The sequence below is a fragment of the Oncorhynchus gorbuscha genome, linkage group LG03 (assembly GCF_021184085.1).
Source record: "Oncorhynchus gorbuscha isolate QuinsamMale2020 ecotype Even-year linkage group LG03, OgorEven_v1.0, whole genome shotgun sequence".
NCBI classification, from domain to species: Eukaryota; Metazoa; Chordata; class Actinopteri; order Salmoniformes; family Salmonidae; genus Oncorhynchus; species Oncorhynchus gorbuscha.
This window is the reverse complement of record NC_060175.1, coordinates 100,401,135-100,422,735: the sequence shown is the minus strand read 5'-3', so window position 1 is coordinate 100,422,735 and position 21,601 is coordinate 100,401,135. Positions and strand designations below refer to the sequence as shown.

The 21,601-nt window shown below is 44.2% G+C and overlaps 1 protein-coding gene across 1 annotated transcript in view; it reads right to left on the bottom strand.

Moving 5' to 3' along the window:
- LOC124023396 (sodium-dependent neutral amino acid transporter SLC6A17-like) overlaps nt 1-19,865 on the bottom strand; it is a 52,474-nt gene extending 32,609 nt beyond the window's left edge. The window contains exons 1-4 of the mRNA XM_046337919.1: nt 19,649-19,865; nt 8,280-8,683; nt 5,279-5,443; nt 2,961-3,086 (exon numbers count right to left, since the gene is read on the bottom strand). Of these exons, the coding sequence (XP_046193875.1) occupies nt 2,961-3,086; nt 5,279-5,443; nt 8,280-8,577 (589 nt within the window). The 5' untranslated portion in view covers nt 8,578-8,683; nt 19,649-19,865. The remainder of the gene's footprint in view (nt 1-2,960; nt 3,087-5,278; nt 5,444-8,279; nt 8,684-19,648) is intronic.
- Nucleotides 19,866-21,601: the final 1,736 nt, after the last annotated feature.

The window sequence follows — 21,601 nt, the reverse complement described above, 5'->3', positions numbered from 1 at the left end:
ATCCAGTCCCACCCTTCAGCTCTATTCAACCCCTCCAATCTGTCTCTCAACATCATCCAGTCCCACCCTTCAGCTCTATTCAACCCCTCCAATCTGTCTCTCAACATCATCCAGTCCCACCCTTCAGCTCCATTCAACCCCTCCCATCTGTCTCTCAACATCATCCAGTCCCACCCTTCAGCTCCATTCAGCCCCTCCCATCTGTCTCTCAACACCATCCAGTCCCACCCTTCAGCTCCATTCAACCCCTCCCATCTGTCTCTCAACATCATCCAGTCCCACCCTTCAGCTCTATTCAACCCCTCCAATCTATCTCTCAACACCATCCAGTCCCACCCTTCAGCTCTATTCAACCCCTCCAATCTGTCTCTCAACACCATCCAGTCCCACCCTTCAGCTCTATTCAACCCCTCCCATCTGTCTCTCAACACCATCTAGTCCCACCCTTCAGCTCCATTCAAACCCCTCCATCTATCCCTCAACATCATCCAGTCCCACCCTTCAGCTCTATTCAACCCCTCCCATCTATCTCTCAACACCATCCAGTCCCACCCTTCAGCTCCATTCAACCCCTCCCATCTATCTCTCAACATCATCCAGTCCCACCCTTCAGCTCCATTCAACTCCTCCCATCTATCTCTCAACACCATCCAGTCCCACCCTTCAGCTCTATTCAACCCCTCCCATCTGTCTCTCAACATCATCCAGTCCCTTCAGCTCTATTCAACCCCTCCCATCTGTCTCTCAACATCATCCAGTCCCTTCAGCTCTATTCAACCCCTCCCATCTATCCCTCAACATCATCCAGTCCCACCCTTCAGCTCTATTCAACCCCTCCCATCTATCTCTCAACACCATCCAGTCCCACCCTTCAGCTCCATTCAACCCCTCCCATCTATCTCTCAACATCATCCAGTCCCACCCTTCAGCTCCATTCAACTCCTCCCATCTATCTCTCAACACCATCCAGTCCCACCCTTCAGCTCTATTCAACCCCTCCCATCTGTCTCTCAACATCATCCAGTCCCTTCAGCTCTATTCAACCCCTCCCATCTGTCTCTCAACATCATCCAGTCCCTTCAGCTCTATTCAACCCCTCCCATCTATCTCTCAACATCATCCAGTCCCACCCTTCAGCTCCATTCAGCCCCTCCCATCTATCTCTCAACACCATCCAGTCCCACCCTTCAGCTCCATTCAACCCCTCCCATCTATCTCTCAACACCATCCAGTCCCACCCTTCAGCTCCATTCAGCCCCTCCCATCTATCTCTCAACATCATCCAGTCCCACCCTTCAGCTCCATTCAACCCCTCCCATCTATCTCTCAACACCATCCAGTCCCACCCTTCAGCTCCATTCAGCCTCTCCCATCTATCTCTCAACACCATCCATTCCCACCCTTCAGCTCCATTCAGCCTCTCCCATCTGTCTCTCAACACCATCCATTCCCACCCTTCAGCTCTATTCAACCCCTCCCATCTGTCTCTCAACATCATCCATTTTGGATTTCTATTTGCCATATATTTTTCAACTGTGCTGTGATGCTTCACAAACGTACTGAACCTTTCTATTCTCATAGCTTCTACAGATTGTAAATTAAAAATAAACATTTTTGCTAAAATAATTATTATATTATTGCTTGATTGATTGACTATGGCATTTTAAATCACCCAGTATTGCTGCCTGCAGTGTTATCTCCAGGTAAATGTTACAATTCTTCAGCCATTCCTGGACCTGTGACCAAAAACGAGCTACATATGGACAATACCAAAATAAATGATCTAATGACTCTGCCTCCTCACAGCAGATTCTGCAGAGCTGGGAAGATTGTATCCCCCATATATATAACATTCTATTCGTTGCAAGAATGTTGTATAGTAATTTAAATTGAAAAAATTAGACGTTTTGAATGCGGCGTTGTTTCGCGTATCAATTCATAAACCATGTGCCATGGAATGGGTACATCCAAAATCTCTTCCCAACTATTTTGCAATTTATATGGCACAGCTGTCCGTTTTTTGGTCCTTAAATGAAATTGGTCTATGTTTTTATTTATCACACTTTTCTTTAACCATTTATGTTCTTTAATACAGGGCCGACATACAAGTTCCTTACTTTTTCCCCCTTCTACTTGCCTCTTCCGTTTTTGTGGTAACCCTGCAATTAATTGGTTGTAATTTTGGGTAGAGCAGACATTTCCATATGTCTGTGTTAGCTGCATGTGTGACACAATTCCACCAGTCCTATTTATGATATCATTCACAAAAATTATACCTTTTTTAAACATTTCGGGGAAAAAAAAGTTTTTTAAATCAAATTAGTATATTTGAATTTAACCACAATATCTGTTTTATTATTTGTTCTGTCTTTTCAGGTGGATTAAACTGAAATTGCAACCAACTTTCTAAGGCTTGTTTTTAAAAAAAGAAGATATTTTGGAGATGATTTCCTTTTCAAACAATCGAAAGTGAGCTGTAATCTGAATAAAGGGAAAAAGGCCCTTCCTGAATATAGGATGAGACATTCAATTTACTAGAGAACCAGTTTGCATAAAGTATAACTTTTGTATGACTGATGCCGTTAGTGAGAGATCTAAGGCTTTAATATTTAATCATTTCTGCCCTCCGAATTCATATTCGTTATATAAATAGGCCCTTTTAATTTTATCTGGCTTGCAATTCCAAATAAAACAGAATATTATGTTAGTGTTAGTTGTCTGCACATTAGCATTTACGTTAGCATGTTAGTATTAGTTGTCTGTACATTAGCATTTACGTTAGCATGTTAGTATTAGTTGTCTGTACATTAGCATTTACGTTAGCATGTTTGTATTAGTTGTCTGTACATTAGCATTTACGTTAGCATGTTAGTATTAGTTGTCTGTACATTAGCATTTACGTTAGCATGTTAGTATTAGTTGTCTGTACATTTTGAGAGTATTTTATGTTTTGTACTCACTGGCTTGGCTTCCGTTGACCACCCTGATGGGGCACTCTGCCCAGGGCAGCGGGTACTGGAAGGACTGGAAAAAGTAGAAGATACTCCAGCCGATGATCACATTGTAGTACAGGCCCAGCCACACACCTGGAGGGAGAGGGGGAGAGGGGGAGAGGGAGAGGTAGAGATAGAGAGAGAGCGAGGTAGAGAGAGAGAGAGAGAGAGAGAGAGAGAGAGAGAGAGAGAGAGAGAGAGAGAGAGAGAGAGAGAGAGAGAGAGGTAGAGATAGAGGTAGAGAGAGAGAGAGAGGTAGAGAGAGAGAGAGAGAGAGAGGTAGAGATAGAGAGAGGTAGAGAGAGAGAGAGGTAGAGAGAGAGGAGAGAGAGAGAGAGAGAGAGAGAGAGAGAGAGAGAGAGAGAGAGAGAGAGAGAGAGAGAGAGAGAGAGGAGAGGAGAGGTAGAGGAGAGGTAGAGAGAGAGAGAGAGAGAGAGAGAGAGAGAGAGAGAGAGAGAGAGAGAGGAGAGATAGAGAGAGGTAGAGATAGAGAGAGGTAGAGAGGTAGAGGTAGAGAGAGAGAGAGAGAGAGAGAGAGAGAGAGAGAGAGAGAGAGAGAGAGAGAGAGAGAGAGAGAGAGAGAGAGAGAGAGAGAGAGAGAGAGAGAGAGAGAGAGAGAGAGAGAGAGAGAGGTAGAGGTAGAGGTAGAGGTAGAGGTAGAGAGAGAGAGAGAGAGAGAGAGAGAGAGAGAGAGAGAGAGAGAGAGAACAATCCTTAGGTCTTCCTGAGAAACCTTTGTCATTACTCAACATACAAACATCTATTTTTAGTATTCAGGTGTTTTTATATTGTTAATTTGCTATGGTGTGGGAAACCCATAGCAATTCAGAGCATCCAATCAACCAAAAGGGTGGTGTAGTCTAGGTTACACAAACACACGGCTTTCCGAGCCAACACGACACACAACACACAAAGCTAAACAAGGCAACTCAATTGACATTCTGTAGGCTATACGAACAGGACCGCCCTCTCCTGTGTTCCCTGCTCAGACACTCGTGTAGCCCACAGCTGAAGTGCCTATGAATAATAGAGGTGTGTTCTTCCAGCAGTGTTCTAGCTGGTCGTCAGTGGTCGTATTTATAGCTTCTGGGCAGAGCTGAGCTCCTCGTGTTACATCCAGCCTGCCTCAGCCCTCACTGCCTCTGCCTCTGCCCTCACTGCCTCTGCCTCGGCCCTCACTGCCTCTGCCTTAGCCCTCACTGCCTCGGCCCCGGCCCTCACTGCCTCTGCCTCGGCCCTCACTGCCTCTGCCTCGGCCCTCACTGCCTCTGCCTTAGCCCTCACTGCCTCTGCCTCGGCCCTCACTGCCTCTGCCTTAGCCCTCACTGCCTCTGCCTTAGCCCTCACTGCCTCTGCCTTAGCCCTCACTGCCTCTGCCTCGGCCCTCACTGCCTCTGCCTTAGCCCTCACTGCCTCTGCCTTAGCCCTCACTGTCTCTGCCTTAGCCCTCACTGCCTCTGCCTCGGCCCTCACTGCCTCTGCCTTAGCCCTCACTGCCTCTGCCTCGGCCCCGGCCTCGGCCCTCACTGCCTCTGCCTCGGCCCTCACTGCCTCTGCCTCGGCCCTCACTGCCTCTGCCTCGGCCCTCACTGCCTCTGCCTCTGCCCTCACTGCCTCTGCCTCGGCCCTCACTGCCTCTGCCTCAGCCCTCACTGCCTCTGCCTCAGCCCTCATGGAGTAACAGGTAATAACATGGCTATATACAGAGAGTACCAGTAACGAGTCGATTTGCAGGGGTACGAGGTAACTGAGGTAGCTATGTACATATAGGCAGAGATAAAGTGATTAGACAACAGGATAGATAATAAACAGTAGCAGCAGCTGGTAGCCGCAGTCTTATGGCTTGGGGGTAGAAGCTGTTCCGGGTCCTGTTGGTTCCAGACTGGTGGCTTGGGTGGCTGGAGTCTTTGACAATTTTTGGGGCATTCCTTTGACACCGCCTGGTATAGAAGACCTGGATGGCAGGGAGCTTACGGTCAAGTGCCTTGCAGTCGCCGTACCAATTGGTGATGCAGCCAGTCAATATGCTCTCAATGGTGCAGCCGTAGAACTTTTGAGGATCTGAGGGCCCATGCCAAATCTTTTTCAGTCTCCTAAGGGGGAAGAGGCGCTGTCATGTCCTCTTCACAACTGTGTGGGTGTGTGTGGACCATGTTAATTCCTTATAAGGACACCAAGGACACCGTGATAAGGACACCGTGATAAGGACACCAAGGAACTTGAGTGAGTGTGTGTGTGTATCTCTCTCTCTCTCTATGTGTGTGTGTGTGTGTGTGTGCGCGCACATCTCACCATTAGACTGGAGACCCCGATGCCTCCTAGCTGAGGGTAAACATAGTTCCACACTCCAATGCTCCCACGCCGGATCCTCTGTCCCACCGCCAGCTCAAGAAAGAACAGAGGGATCCCAATGAGAATGAGGAGGATAAAGTAAGGGACCAGGTACGCACCTGAGAGAGGCGAGGGGGGGGGGGAGAGAGGGAGAGGGAGAGAGAGAGGGAGAGAGAGGGAGAGAGAGGGAGAGAGGGAGCGAGAAAGAGAGGGGGAGAGGGAGAGGGAGAGAGAGAGAGGGAGAGAGGGAGAGAGAGGGAGAGAGGGAGAGAGAGAGAGAGAGAGAGAGAGAGAGAGAGAGAGAGAGAGAGAGAGAGAGAGAGAGAGAGAGAGAGAGAGAGAGAGAGAGAGAGAGAGAGAGAGAGAGAGAGAGAGAGAGAGAGAGAGAGAGAGAGAGAGAGAGAGAGAGTCAATTACAATCTGCAAAGGTCAAACTTGAAACAGCCTTCTGGATGGAAGGAAAAGGCCAGCTCAGAAATGTCTCAAGCTAACGAAACAAAGCCAGACTACTTTTTCATGTCCTCTAATATTGGTCTCCCGTGTGGCGCCGTGGTCTAAGGCACTGCATCTCAGTGCTGGAGATGTGACAGACCCTGATTTGATTCCAGGCTGTATCGCAACTGGCTGTGATTGGGAGTCCCATAGTGTGGTGCACAACTGTCACAGCGTCATCTGGGTTAGGGTTTGGCTGGGGTAGGCTGTCATTGTAAATAAGAATTTGTTCTTAAACTGACTTGCCTAGTTAAATAAAGGTTAAATAAAAAAATCCTACTTCTGCAGCCTCACCACCTCCTGTCTCTCTCTGTCTTCCACTATAACTGTACCTCTTTTAGTTCCACTGAGCATCATCACTCATTACCATCACTCACAAACTACAAGTCCAGTTGAGAGAGAAGACAATGTAGCGGCACAATGGTGACAGAGGATTTCAGCCGGAGAGAACACACACACACACACACACACACACACACACACACACACACACACACACACACACACACACACACACACACACACACACACACACACACACACACACACACACACACACACACACACACACACACACACACACACACACACACACACACACACACACACACGTTCCATTTAGCCTATTCACACATCTAAAGAGAAACATTAGAGAAGGTCGAGACAGTGAGATATGAAACCTAAGATGGGGGCTCTCACTCTGTGATGTGTATCCAGTACGGACCTCCATGACTCCTTCATCAGGGATGGTTCACAAATGGGGGGGGGGCTCCAAGACTACTTCATCAGGGATGGTTGAGAACTGGGGGGGGGGGGGCTCCATGACTACTTCATCAGGGATGGTTGAGAACTGGGGGGCTCCATGACTACTTCATCAGGGATGGTTGAGGGGGGGCTCCATGACTACTTCATCAGGGATGGTTGAGAACTCAGGGATGGTTGAGAACTGGGGGGGCTCCATGACTACTTCATCAGGGATGGTTGAGAACTGGGGGTGACTACTTCATCAGGGATGGTTGAGAACTGGGGGGGAACTGCATGACTACTTCATCAGGGATGGTTGAGAACTGGGGGGGGGGGGGCTCCATGACTACTTCATCAGGGATGGTTGAGAACTGGGGGGGGGCTCCATGTTGCATGGTACCATAGTATGACTGCTTCATTGTCCTCCAAGCAAATGGTGTCACTGTCACATTACAGAGAAAATACATCTGCAGCATTTGAGCTAATATCGCTCTCATTTCCTGAATGCCAAATGCAGTTTATTGCAGATAGCCGAATGCACTCAATTATGACTGAGTATCTGTTCACAGAGCTGACACAGTGCAGTGTTCAGGGTAGGACAGTATCCCAGTGGAGGGTAGTACTATGGTATACTAGGGTACTATTGTAATAGGGTATACTAGGGTACTATAGTACTAGTATAGCCTAGGACAGTATCCCAGTGGAGGGTAGTACTATGGTATACTAGGGTATTATTGTAATAGGGTATACTAGGGTACTATAGTACTAGTATAGCCTAGGACAGTATCCCAGTGGAGGGTAGTACTATGGTATACTAGGGTACTATTGTAATAGGGTATACTAGGGTACTATAGTACTAGTATAGCCTAGGACAGTATCCCAGTGGAGGGTAGTACTATGGTATACTAGGGTACTATTGTAATAGGGTATACTAGGGTACTATAGTACTAGGGTATACTGGGGTACTAAAGTAATAGGGTATACTCCTACCGAAGGTGGCTCCCCTTCCTGTTAGGGTGGCGCTCGGCGGTCGTCGTCACTGGCCTACTAGCTGCCACTGATCCCTTTCCCCCCTTTCTGTTTATTGGTTCCACCTGTGTTCATTTTAGGCTGATTGGTTGGGCGTTATTTACCAGCATTAAAAGGTATAGCTCTACTACGTTACAGATCCACAGCACATTAGGTCATTATAGAAGCATATTTTCCACCTGCTAAATTGGGTCCTGTCACCCAATATCAGCCATAAGAGCTGGAGGGTTATCTTTTACTATGTCTGAACCCTGATTGTGAACGTCATCATTACTGTCATCATCATCATCATCCTCATCATCAACGTCATCCTCATTATCATCCTCATCATCGTCATCATCATCCTCATCATCCTCATCCTCATCATCATCCTAATCATCATCATCCTCATCATCGTCATCATCATCCTCATCATCCTCATCCTCATCATCGTCATCCTCATCATCATCATCATCGTCATCATCATCCTCATCATCATCATCATCCTCATCATCATCCTCATCCTCATCATCCTCATCATCATCATCATCATCCTCATCGTCCTCATCCTCATCATCATCATTATCGTCATCATCATTATCGTAATCATCATTACTATAACACAGTTCACTTAGGTCAAATAAAGATACACTGGGTTCTCCCCATTATTCCCCACCAGACACTACAGTACCCAGAATCTCCAGTACCCACCTCCTCCATTCTTCTGACACAGGTAAGGGAACCTCCAGACGTTGCCCAAGCCTACAGAAAACCCAACTTGGGCCAGGATATACTGCAGCTTGCTGTTCCAGGCCGGCCTCCCCTCCTCGTCCCCTGGAGAAGGCAGCAGGCCCTTGCCCATGGCTGGCTGGGCCCCGGGGCTGAGACCCATACTCATCCGGCTACTCTTATAATCCAGGGGCTCAGCCAGGGTCAGGAGGTCCGCCACTGACTCAGTGACTGGATCACTGTGAGGGAGTCCCAGGGTCACCTTGCTGTTCTTAAGCATGGTGACGGTGGGTGGTAGGAGTCTGACGGGTCAGAGATGTTCAGAGGGTCGAATCCACAGAGATGTGAAGAAGGACGCAGTTGGGGTACGCTGTTTTGTCCAGAATCTGTGAAGAGAATGGTTTAGAGATGGTTACTGAATAAACTGTGTTATCTACAAGACCAAGGTGAAAATATGTTATTTCTTTTGGCCACCATTTCGGTGTATCAGTGGAACATTGTATTACAAACCACAGTCAAGTCTGAAACACATTAAAGCTGAGTCATGTTCGTGACATTTCTGATCACCTGAGTTGCAGCCAATGTGGGTGTCTGTTAGTGTGATTACTGGCCTTGAGAATATTGTGTAAACAAAGAAAAAAACATCTAATTTGTCCACGTCATATATTATTTAGAAACAAAACGTGTTTAATGTGGAGGTGAGTCCATGTCTGGAGTTACTGCTACAGTTTAGGTTTGTATATTTTGTGTGACCAAGCTGTCTATGAACACCATTCAGCTCGACTACAACAGCCATTCCAGCCATTTTAGCCCAACAGCTGATGGAGAAAGCCTGTGCTAAGTAGACTGAGTAGAGGACCAGCGCACGCAAGATTTGGTCCTGAGTTCTGGCACCACGGCACACAGTTCTGGCACCACGGCAGACAGCTCTGGCACCACAGCTGACATCATACTGAGTTCTGGTACCACAACAGACAGTTCTGGCACCACGGCAGAAAGTTCTGGCACCACAGCTGACATCATACTGAGTTCTGGTACCACAACAGACAACAGAATGAGTTCTGGCAACAGGGCACACAGTTCTGGCACCACGGCACACAGCTCTGGCACCACAGCAGACAGCTCTGGCACCACAGCTGACATCATACTGAGTTCTGGTACCACAACAGACAGTTCTGGCACCACGGCAGAAAGTTCTGGCACCACAGCTGACAATTCTGTCACCACAACAGCTGACATCATACTGAGTTCTGACACCACAACAGCAGACAGTAGACAGGCAGTCTCAAGTGCAACAGAGGTGGAGCTGTGAAGCTTGTCTGAGACCTGAAAACGTGCGTTAGCTCCTCGGGCTAATGCCTAGGCTTTACTCAGCAGGCTAACACGGTCGAAGCCACACAATGTTTGAATGCGCTTAAATACTTTAAATTGACATGAAATACTTGACATTTAAATGAAACAGACAATAATGGGACGACAAGAACATCAACAGATTAAAATGCCAAGCAACAACTAAGCCAAGAGATAGGACCTCAGATGGGGCATATATCTTGAAAGTCATATTATCAGACTTTGAGGTAAACTTTCTGAGCTGTTTCAGTGACTGCCTCTAAAGACATCACCTGTCGGACGGCAGGCAGGTCTGTTTGATCTAAACGGAGGCCACTGAAGCTGTGAGGGTCAAGAGACCAGCTAGATGACATAATTAAACATGGTCTCTCATGTGCAGCAGTGAGGGAGTTCTCACTGAGATGGCCACCCAGAGACCAGTCCAACTGCACTCTGTCTGCACCGAACATCACATTCCTTAGCTTGGACAATCTCCTGCAGTCACGACATGCTGCTTTCACATACTCCTCAGTGGACTCCGTCAGTATTCAATAAAACATGGCTCATCCCTTGGTTCTCACACACTCAGTACTCAACACCTCTTGACCTCTTCCAGAGAATAGATATTAGAGACAAATCAAGACTTTGTCCCAAATGACATCCTATATATATCCATATATAGTGCATTACTTCTGACCCCAGTCCTATGGGCCCTGGTCAAAAGTAGTGCACTATATAGGGTGCCTACAGCACTTCATCACATAGTCATCAGTTTAGTGTCCATCTCACTGTGGCAGACTATACACAGTACATTGTAATTGTTTTGTTTTTTTAAGTTGGTAATAGTTGGTAACAAAATCTTCAAAATCTCCAGGAGATGTGCATCCCAAATGGCACCCTAACAATGCATACAATAACCTGTTTCCCAGTGTGCACATGTACAGTATAAGGTCTGGAAACACCTACTCATTCAAGGGTTTTTGTTTATTTTTACGATTTTCTACATTGTAGACTATTAGTCAAGGCATCTAAACTATGAAATAACACATATGGAATCATGTAGTAACCAAAAAAGTGTTAAAAGAATCAAAATATATTTTATATTTTCGATTCTTCAAAGTAGCTACCCTTTGCCTTGATGACAGCTTTGCACACTGTTGGCATTATCTCAACCAGCTTCATGAGGAATGCTCTCCCAACAGTCTTGAAGGAGTTCCCACATATGCTGAGCACTTGTTGGCTGCTTTTACTTCACTCTGCAGTCCAACTCATCCCAAACCATCTCAACTGGGTTGAGGTCGGGTGATTGTGGAGGACAGGTCATCCGATGCAGCACTCCATCACTCTCCTTCTTGGTCAAATAGCCTTTACACAGCCTGGAGGTGTGTTTTGGGTCATTGTCTTGTTGTAAAACAAATGATAGTCCCAGTAAGCGCAAACCAGATGGGATGGCGTATCGCTGCAGAATGCTGTGGTAGCCATGCTGGTTAAGTGTGTCGTGAATTCTAAATAAATTACAGACAGTGTCACCAGCAAAGCACCCCTACACCACCACACCACCTCCTCCTCCATGCTTCACTGTGGGAACCACACACCTCCTCCTCCTCCATGCTTCACTGTGGGAAACACACGTGCGGAAAACATCCGTTCACCTGCTCAGCGTCACACAAAGACAAGGCGTTTGGAACCAAAAATCTCAAATTTGAGCTCATCAGACCAAAGAACAGATCTCCACTGGTCTAATGTCCATTGCTCGTGTTTCTTGGCCCAAGCAAGTGTCTTCTTCGTATTGGTGTCCTTTAGTAGTGGTTTCTTTGCAGCAATTCGAACATTAATGCCTGATTCACACAGTTTCCTCTGAACAGTTGATGTTGAGATGTGTCTGTTACTTGAACTAGCTTAGGTTGAATATTTGAATGCTGTTAATTTGCGGATGGTCCAAATATGTTACACAAAAGAGTGGTGAGAATATTTTTTTCAATTTCATGTTTTTTCTATGTCATGCCTCAGGAAGAACAGTCCACCATGTACTGACTGCAGGTCAGTCAACTGAGATGAAGCTACACAGACAGCGAGTAGTCCCATACAGACATGTACTGACTGCAGGTCAGTCAGCTGAGATGAAGCTACACAGACAGTGAGTAGTCCCATACAGACATGGACTGACTGCAGGTCAGTCAGCTGAGATGAAGCTACACAGACAGCGAGTAGTCCCATACAGACATGGACTGACTGTAGGTCAGTCAGCTGAGATGAAGCTACACAGACAGCGAGTAGTCCCATACAGACATGGACTGACTGCAGGTCAGTCAGCTGAGATGAAGCTACACAGACAGCGAGTAGTCCCATACAGACATGGACTGACTGCAGGTCAGTCAGCTGAGATGAAGCTACACAGACAGCGAGTAGTCCCATACAGACATGGACTGACTGCAGGTCAGTCAGCTGAGATGAAGCTACACAGACAGTCCGATACAGACATGTACTGACAGTAACATTGTTCTACATCTTACTATATTCTCAAGGATTTTGATGTATATAACCACTGCTAATACACCACACTGACTCAGATGCAGCTGCACATCGGTATTGGAATGAAAGAAACAGGCATACGTTGTCGTCGGACACCGTGCGCGAAGAGAGCAAAGGAACGGGGAAATCAAATAGTGAAGCCGGCGTCACCAGAGACAGGTTACTTTATAAATGTAAACCAATCCATACATTTTAAATACAATACTTGAGTTTTGAAAAGTTGAGACTTGTTCCACAGATTTTAGTGTGCTTTTATAGATTTGAGATTCCCAGTGTTGTTTATTGAGATTCCAGTGTTGTTTATTGAGATTCCAGTGTTCTTTATTGAGATTCCAGTGTTGTTTATTGAGATTCCTGTGTTGTTTATTGAGATTCCAGTTTTGTTTATTGGGATTCCAGTGTTCTTTATTGAGATTCCAGTGTTGTTTATTGAGATTCCAGTGTTGTTTATTGAGATTCCAGTGTTCTTTATTGAGATTCCAGTGTTGTTTATTGAGATTCAAGTGTTCTTTATTGAGATTCCAGTGTTGTTTATTGAGATTCCAGTGTTGTTTATTGAGATTCCAGTTTTGCTGATTGAGATTCCAGTGTTCTTTATTGAGATTCCGGTGTTGTTTATTGAGATTCCAGTGTTGTTTATTGAGATTCCAGTGTTGTTTATTGAGATTCCAGTGTTCTTTATTGAGATTCCAGTGTTGTTTATTGAGATTCAAGTGTTCTTTATTGAGATTCCAGTGTTGTTTATTGAGATTCCAGTGTTGTTTATTGAGATTCCAGTGTTCTTTATTGTGATTCCAGTGTTGTTTATTGAGATTCCAGTGTTGTTTATTGAGATTCCAGTTTTGCTGATTGAGATTCCAGTGTTCTTTATTGAGATTCCAGTGTTGTTTATTGAGATTCCAGTGTTGTTTATTGAGATTCCAGTTTTGCTGATTGAGATTCCAGTGTTGTTTAATGGCAAAATAACTTGTCTCCTATAATTTTACAGAATCTGGAAAGTCAGTCCAAAAATAACTCTGCTGAAGAGAAGCAGCGTTTTGCATGTGCTACTGAAGACATGATGTCGGATGTGGAGACAGAATCAGAGGAGACGGATGCCTTTTGAAGAACTTCTCCACCCTGACACTTCCTTGGGTTTGAGGACCTGATTGCATCAGCAGGCCGGAGAAGAAGGGCCTTACGGGGAGAAAAAGCCCCAACCTAGAACATCTGATTATGCAAAGATCACAGACAATCACATGCACCTTAAGAGACGATTTTCACTGACTCTTCACACCTGATTCTCAACAAAAATGTTGCACCTACTCAACCTCACCAACCAACTTACATATTCACAGCTTGAACATCACCCCCTTCTTCTAAATATTCTTAGAAATGTGTTAATATTGTGTATTTTATTATAAATGTGTTGATATTGTGTATTTTATTATAAATGTGAGGGTATTGTGTATTTTTTTAAATAAATGTGTTGATATTGTGTATTTTTTGATGAATGTGTATTGCACTGTTGAGGAGAGCTTGCAATACTAGTTTTGTTTTATTTCTTTACTTAGTTTGATAACAATATAATAATATAATATAATATATGCCATTTAGCAGACGCTTTTATCCAAAGCGACTTACAGTCATGTGTGCATACATTCTACGTATGGGTGGTCCCGGGGATCGAACCCACTACCCTGGCGTTACAAGCGCCATGCTCTACCAACTGAGCTACAAAAAATGTCTTATGTTGTACACTATTTTTTATTTTTTTAAATATTATTTCCTTAGAGATATTTTATTTAATAATTTGTTTGACTTTTTATTTTCTTTGGGGGGGTTAATAATACTTAATTTTTTAATTTTTATTAACTGTCTTGGCTTATCTTGTATACTTTATTTGCCAAATAAAATAATTATTTCATATTTTTTTCCGTTACAGTCTTATTCTAAAATGGATTAAATATGATGAAATGTGTTCCTCATCAATGTACACACAATACCCCATAATGACAAAGTGAAAACAGGTACCTTATTTACATAAGTATTCAGATGACTCAAAATTGAGCTCAGGTGCATCCTGTTTCCATTGATCATCCTTGAGATGTTTTCGACAACTTGATTGGAGTCCAGCTGTGGTAAATTCAATTGATTGGAAATTATTTGGAAAGGCACACACCTGTCTATATAAGGTCCCACAGTTGACAGTGCATGTCAGAGCAAAAACCAAGCCATGAGGTCAAATTAATTGTCCATAGAGCTCTGAGACAGGATTGTGTCAAGGTACAGACCTGGGGAAGGCTACCAAAAAATGTCTGCAGCGTTGAAGGTCCCCAAGACTCTTCCTAGAGCTGGCCGCCTGGGCAAATTGAGCAATCGGGGGAGAAGGGCCTTGGTCAGGGAGGTGACCAAGTACGTGATGGTCACTCTGACAGAGCTCCAGAGGTCCTCTGTGGAGATGATAGAAACTTTGCAAAAATGTCGAAAAACCTGTTTTTGCAATGTCATTATGGGGTATTGTGTGTAAATTGATGAGGAAAAAACACAATTTAATCAAGGTGTAATCATTAGTTCAACAGTTGCAAACAAGAGTTTCTATTGGACAAATTCAGGTATGTTGATCCCCGTTTTGTTCCGTTTGAGAATTTTTCCAACGGAATCAGGGGAATGAATACAACCCTGATCACCCGTTAATGCAGTTCACTTTCATAGCAGCCATGTTGTATTCCTTCTCACATCAATGCGCTCTCCTCCTCTCACCTCTTCCCTTCACTTGTGGACTTCAATGCACAACGCATCAGCTGTATGTGACCAGGCGGAAAAAAAACTTTCGAAGCCAAACCGCTACACACAGCCTATGTTGTTCTCGCCATGTTAGCTAAAGGAACGTCATTGTCACCTAATAGAACTAACAAGTTAGTAAACTCACTACAATCATGCAGCAATGTTACAGTGTACAGTCAGTAAGCAGTTACACTGGCGTGCCCCGGTGGCAATAAATTAGTAATACCAAACGTTTCCCTTGACATGGAAGAGTTCCAGTGTTGTGTTGGATAGTCATAGCCAGCCAGCTAACATTTGAGCAGGATGTTTCATTAGGTTGAACTAGCTAGCTGCATTTGCTAGTGAAGTAAGTGAAACTGAAAGTGAAGAAATAAATACGAAATCTCTATCTCTATTTCTTTCGAGCTTCTCCTTCATTTTGGAAGAAATTCATTTGTTTAATACTGTTCAACTATTGTCTTTCTCTTTCTTTGAGTCAACAACTCATCACATTTTATGAACTGCAGTGCTAGCTAGCTGTAGCTTATGCTTTCAGAACTAAATTCATTATCTGATCCTTTGATTGCGTGGACAACATGTCAGTTCATGCTGCAAGAGCTCTGATAGATTGGAGGATGTCCTCCGGAAGTTGTCATAATTACTGTGTAAGTCTATGGAAGTAGGTGACAACCATGTGCCTCCAAGGTTTTGTAATGAAGTCAATGTACCCAGAGGAGGATGGAAGCTGGCTGTCCTCCGGCTACACCATGGTGCTACCCAACAGAGTACTGTTGAGGCTACTGTAGACCTTCTTCACAAAATGTGTTTTAATAAATTATTTGGTGACATGTGAATAGATTTATTGTAGTTTTATATAAAAATTATTACTTTTTAAATGTTTAAAAACATTTATTTTTATGAAATTCACTGAGGACATGGTCCTCCCCTTCCTCCTCTGAGGAACCTCCACTGATAATTTATGAATGGTGGCATTTCTACAGGTCAAACGACTGGATGGATCCTTGGTAGGCAATGGTTGGTATGCAATGGTTCTTCCTGTTAAATTTCAATCTCATCCCTGCACCATCCAACCTCTCATAATTTCTTCTCCCATTCTCTTATCTTCCTCTCACTATCTCACATAATGACAGCTCATAAAAGACAGCTGCCAATCACATGAAGTCACTGTGACAAGATAGGAGTGAACTAGCCTTACGCTGCCAGATATCACACCGTCACAACTGGGGTCGAGGCTAAGAACGCATTCATGTTAGGACCAATGGCATGATGGGTGATGTCAAATCAAATCAAATGTTATTTGTCACATGCTTCGTAAACAGGCTTTAGACTACAAGTGAAATGCTTACATATCGGCCCAAAAAATGCCGAGAGAAAAACAAGAAATAATAGAAAAATAATAACAAGAGGAATAAATACACAATGAGTAAGGATAACTTGGATATATACACAGGGTACCAGTTCCGAGTCGATGTGCAGGGGTACGAGGTAATTGAGGTAGATATGTACATATAAAGTGCATTCGGAAAGTATGGCTGGGCCACTCAAGGACATTCAGAGACTTGTCCCGAAGCTCATCGTGACGTTGCAGAGAGAACAGTCTATGACTAGGGTGCCTGGAGTCTTTGGCAATTTTTCGGGCCTTCCTCTGACACCGCCTGGTATAGAGGTCCTGGATGGCAGGAAGCTTAGTCCCAGTGATGTACTGGGCCATACGCACTACCCTCTTTAGTGCCTTGCGGTCTAAGGCCGAGTAGTTGCCATACCAGGCAGTGATGTAGCCAGCTCTCAATGGTGCAGCTGTAGAACCTTTTGAGGATCTGAGGACTCATGCGAAATCTTTTCAGTCTCGGGAGGGGGAATAGGTTTTGTCTTGCCCTCTTCATGACTTTCTTGGTGTGCTTGGACCATGTTAGTTCGTTGGTGATGTGGACCCCAAGGAAATTGAAGCTCTCAACCTGCTCCACTATAGCTCCATCGATGAGAATGGGGGCATGCTCGGTCCTCCTTTTCTCTAGTCCACAATCATCTCCTTTGTCTTGATCACGTTGAGGGAAAGGTTGTTGTCCTGGCACCACACGGCCAGGTCTCTGACCTCCTCCCTATAGACTGTCTCATCGTTGTCGGTGATCAGGCCTACCACTGTTGTGTCATCTGCAAATGTAATGATGGTGCTGGAGTCGTTCCTGGCCGTGCAGTCATGAGTGAACAGGGAGTACAGGAGGGGACTGAGCATGCACCTCTGAGGGGCTCCAGTGTTGAGGATAAGCATGGCAGATGTGTTGCTCCCTACCCTTACCAACTGGGGGCGGCCCGTCAGGAAGTCCAGGATCCAGTTGCAGAGGGAGGTGCTGAGATCCTTAGCTTAGTGATGAGCTTTGAGGACACTATGGTGTTGAACCCTGAGCTGTATTCAATGAATAGCATTCTCACGTAGGTGTTCCTTTTTTCCAGGTGGGAATGTGCAGTGTGGAGTGCAATAGAGATTGCATCATCTGTGGATCTGTTGGGGCGGTATGCAAATTAGAGTGGGTCTAGGGTTTCTGTGGTGATTGTGTTGATGTGAGCCATGACCAGCCTTTCAAAGCACTTCGTGGCTACAGATGTGAGTGCTACGGGTCGGTAGTCATTTAGGCAGGTTACCTTTGTGTTCTTGGGCACATGGACTATGGTGGTCTGCCTTGTACTCTACCATAAAGGCCTGATTGGTGGAGTGCTGCAGAGATGGTTGTCCTTCTGGAAAGTTCTCCCATATACACAGAAGAACTCTGGAGCTTTGTCCATGAACATCGGGTTCTTGTTCACCTCCCTGACCAAGGCTTTTGTCCCCCGATGGCCGGGCGGCCAGCTCTACGAAGAGGCTTGGTGGTTCCAAATGTATTCAATTTAAGAATGATTGAGGACACTGTTCTTAGGGACCTTCAATGCTACAGAAATGTTTTGGTACCCTTATCCAGATCTGAGCCTTGTCCAATCATTTGAATTTACCGCAGGTGGACTCTAATCAAGTTATAGAAACATCTCAAGGATGATCAATAGAAACAGGATGCACCTGAGCTCAATTTCAATTCTCATAGCAAAGGGTCTGAATACTTATGTAAATAAGGTAATAATTATGTAAATAAGGTAATACTTATGTAAATAAGGTAATACTTATGTAAATAAGGTAATACTTATGTAAATACTGTATTTCTGTTTATGTTTTGTATTTTTTTGTGGCAAAAATGTTTTAAAAAATATTTAAAAATAACTTTGTTATTATGGGGTATTGTGTGTAGATTGCTGATGATTATTATTTTTTAATCCATTTTAGATCAGTCTGTAACGTAACAAAATGTGGAAAAGTCAACACTTTCCGAAGGTACTATAATTATAAATATGGCATCAAAATGTTGAGAATGGGATCTCCACCCTAGCTGATCATTGTATGCAGCTTGTTCTGATCGTAGGGTAATGAAACAGGCAGGGAAATTGAGCTTGTCTGTGGTGGTCGGTGAACTCTCAACCTTCTGACTCGTAGCCCTGCGTGGCATTGACTGTGCCACAAAAGCATGCTGAAGTGGCAATGTCGATATCCACATTTATAAACACAGGGTCGCTCCAGTTATTGTAGTTGTGGTCGTAAACATTATTTTTTGTTTATTATATGAGAGGGAAGGTGTTCAATTTATTTTACAGTACAAGGTGAGGGTCATGTGAAAATATATGTAACTTTGGGGGATGGGGAGGGTGCATTTGCTTTTGGATGACACCTTGAGTTGGACCAGCCCCTCCCCCACGGTAAATTTCAATCTGTCCCTTATGTTTACCCTTTATTTAACTCGGCAAGTCAGTTAAGAACTAAATCTTATTTTACAATGATGGCCAAACCCTCCCCTAACCTGGACGACACTGGGCCAATTGTGTGCCGCCCTATGGATCTCCCGATCACGGTCGGTTGTGATACAGCCCGTGATCGAACCAGGGTCTGTAATGTCAAACTCAAAACTACTGGGGGAAAGAATGGCCTTCTCTGAGGACAACAAATTATTATATTCTATAGAATCTATTATATTATATTCCATGTGGTTCCCGAGTCGATTTTTTTTTTTTTTTTAACGGAGTAAAAATCCCATAGCATCTTGACTTTTAGCATCTTGATAAGATAGGTGTGCATCCTCCAGGCCGAACTGAGAGACATCATCATCACGTGTCCACAGGCACACTGCGTAATGTGACGCTCCATAGTGAAATTGGTTTTATTATTGCTTCAAACAGTTCAAAAACAGATGGAGGAGACATGAATTGTCGCCAAGGTCAAATCAAGAAAAACCGAATAGGACATCCACATCCGTGCATCCAAAGACGGAGCAAAGTAGAATATTTCCTCAGTCACTGACCTGATCACCAAATAAAGACGCAGACGCGCATCGTAGGCCCATTATCGAACTAAATATAGTAGACCACACCGCAACCTATATGCTATGAGGGCTCATCTCGCACCGAAAAGGGCGAACGATTTCTATAGGCAAACCTACAGTATAAATTAACCTAATGCAACAATCATGCAGAAATGCCAACACGTATTATAGACATATTTGACAGGGTGAGAAATAACGGTTAATTTCCATTGACTGTAACAATGATCTCATTATTGCAGCCTATAGATATGTCATGATGCAATCGAATAACGCGTTTCTTGATGGAAGATGGAAATAAGAGTCGTAAAGGCTCAATGCCATTCTTACCTTATTCGCAGTTGAACAACAGTCTATATTTAAACCCCCACGTTCAGTAAGGCAAATATTCACCCATCTCTCCTCTGTGCGCACTGAGATGCGAAATCACCGAGAGCTCCTTGATGGAAATTGACATGCGGTGAGGCGCGTAAAGTCTGACGCAAACAGACATCCACCGGTTCTCATTGGCAAGTTTTAGCGGCTAATAACGGTCACTTTTACACACATTAACGACCATTTATTTTATTACTTAATCAATACAACAATGATATTGTCTATATTATCACAGTGATAATATAGACACTGCAGGTTTATTCCACGTGGCTGATGTTGGTGGGACAACTCCCACGTATTTAGGGATTACTATGGGGAAGGTTTTTTCCATCACGATGCCTGACGCAGGTTTGAGTCATCCTAACTTCTTACGTCAGCAGATGTTTACAAACCTATTTTAAAGCATCTGACTGCAGTATATTCAGCCCTGTGGGAAAATAACAACACAGGTGTTCTGTGTAACCCGCGTGAGGGCTTTCATTGATTAAAGAGATGATGCATGTTGTTCGAAGCAGGTATCAGATTGTTTTGTCACAGCTGGTTGAAGTGGAGCGAAACACGCCTTCTGATCACAGGTGCAGGGGTCAACCAACATTACGCTATGCTATATGGTTCTAATTTGGTGTGTGATTTAGCACTCCATCAAACAAGTGTGACAGAAAGACATCACATGCTCAATTAGCGCTTGTAAATATGTAATAGGACATTTGCATATCCAAACAGTGTATTTTGTCCAATTACACCTAGCTGTAGGGCGTTGTCTTCTGACAAAGAAACATTCAAATTAATGAGCAAATATATTGTTCATATCATCGTTATTACTGGTAATTGCACGTTATAGATATGGTTACTGTATAGTGAGACATCACTGCCATTTTAAACATGCTGTGGCATGCCATGATGTGTTGTATTTCTGTGTAATATGTTGTCGCAACAACATCACGTGTCTTTCGTGCTCTTTCTTTATTGCCTCCACTGTCCTCCTGAGTTGTTTTGACCATCCATTTTTTGGCACAGTCATTTTTCTTTTTTTGACATCAGGGATTTATTCTCACCATGGCCCTATCTATCTAGCCCTGCTCTGTTGAGACTATTTATTACACTGTATATGGCATGTTACTACAGCCCCGCTTTGTTGAGACCAGTGGAGGCTCCTCAGAGGAGGAAGGGAGGACCATCCTCCTCAGTGAATTTCATAAAAACACTTTTTAGATTAAACTATGCTAAATATAAAAACTTGTCACCAAATAATTTATTAAAAACACACTATTATGCAAATAAGGTTTACAGTAGCCTCCGCAGCATTCTGTAGGGGTAGCACCATGGTGTAGCCGGAGGACAGCTAGCTTCCATCCTCCTCTGGGTACATTGACTTCAATACAAAACCTAGGAGGCTCATGGTTCTCACCCCCTTCCATAGACTTACACAGTAATTATGACAACGTCCGGAGGACATCCTCCAACCTATCAGAGCTCTTGCAGCATGAACTGACATGTTGTCCACCCAATCAAAGGATCAGAGAATAAATCGAGTTCTGAAAGCATAAGCTACAGATAGCTAGCACTCAGTGCATAAAATATGGTGAGTAGTTGACGCAAAGAGAGAGAAAGACAATAGTTGAACAGTTTTGAACAAATGAATCTCTTCCAAAATGAAGGAGAAGCAAGAGTGTCATTTATTTTAAACTTTCAGTTTCACCTACTTAGCTAACAAATACAGCTAGCTAGTTTAGCCTACTGAAACACCCTGCTCAAACAGAGGGATGCTATGTTAGCTAGCTGGCTATGACTATCCATCACAACACTGGAACTCTTCCAAGTCAAGGTAAACATTTGGTGAGGAGGATGGTCCTCCACTTCATCCTGTGAGGAGGTATCACTGGTGTATTATGGGTAAACACCTGAAAC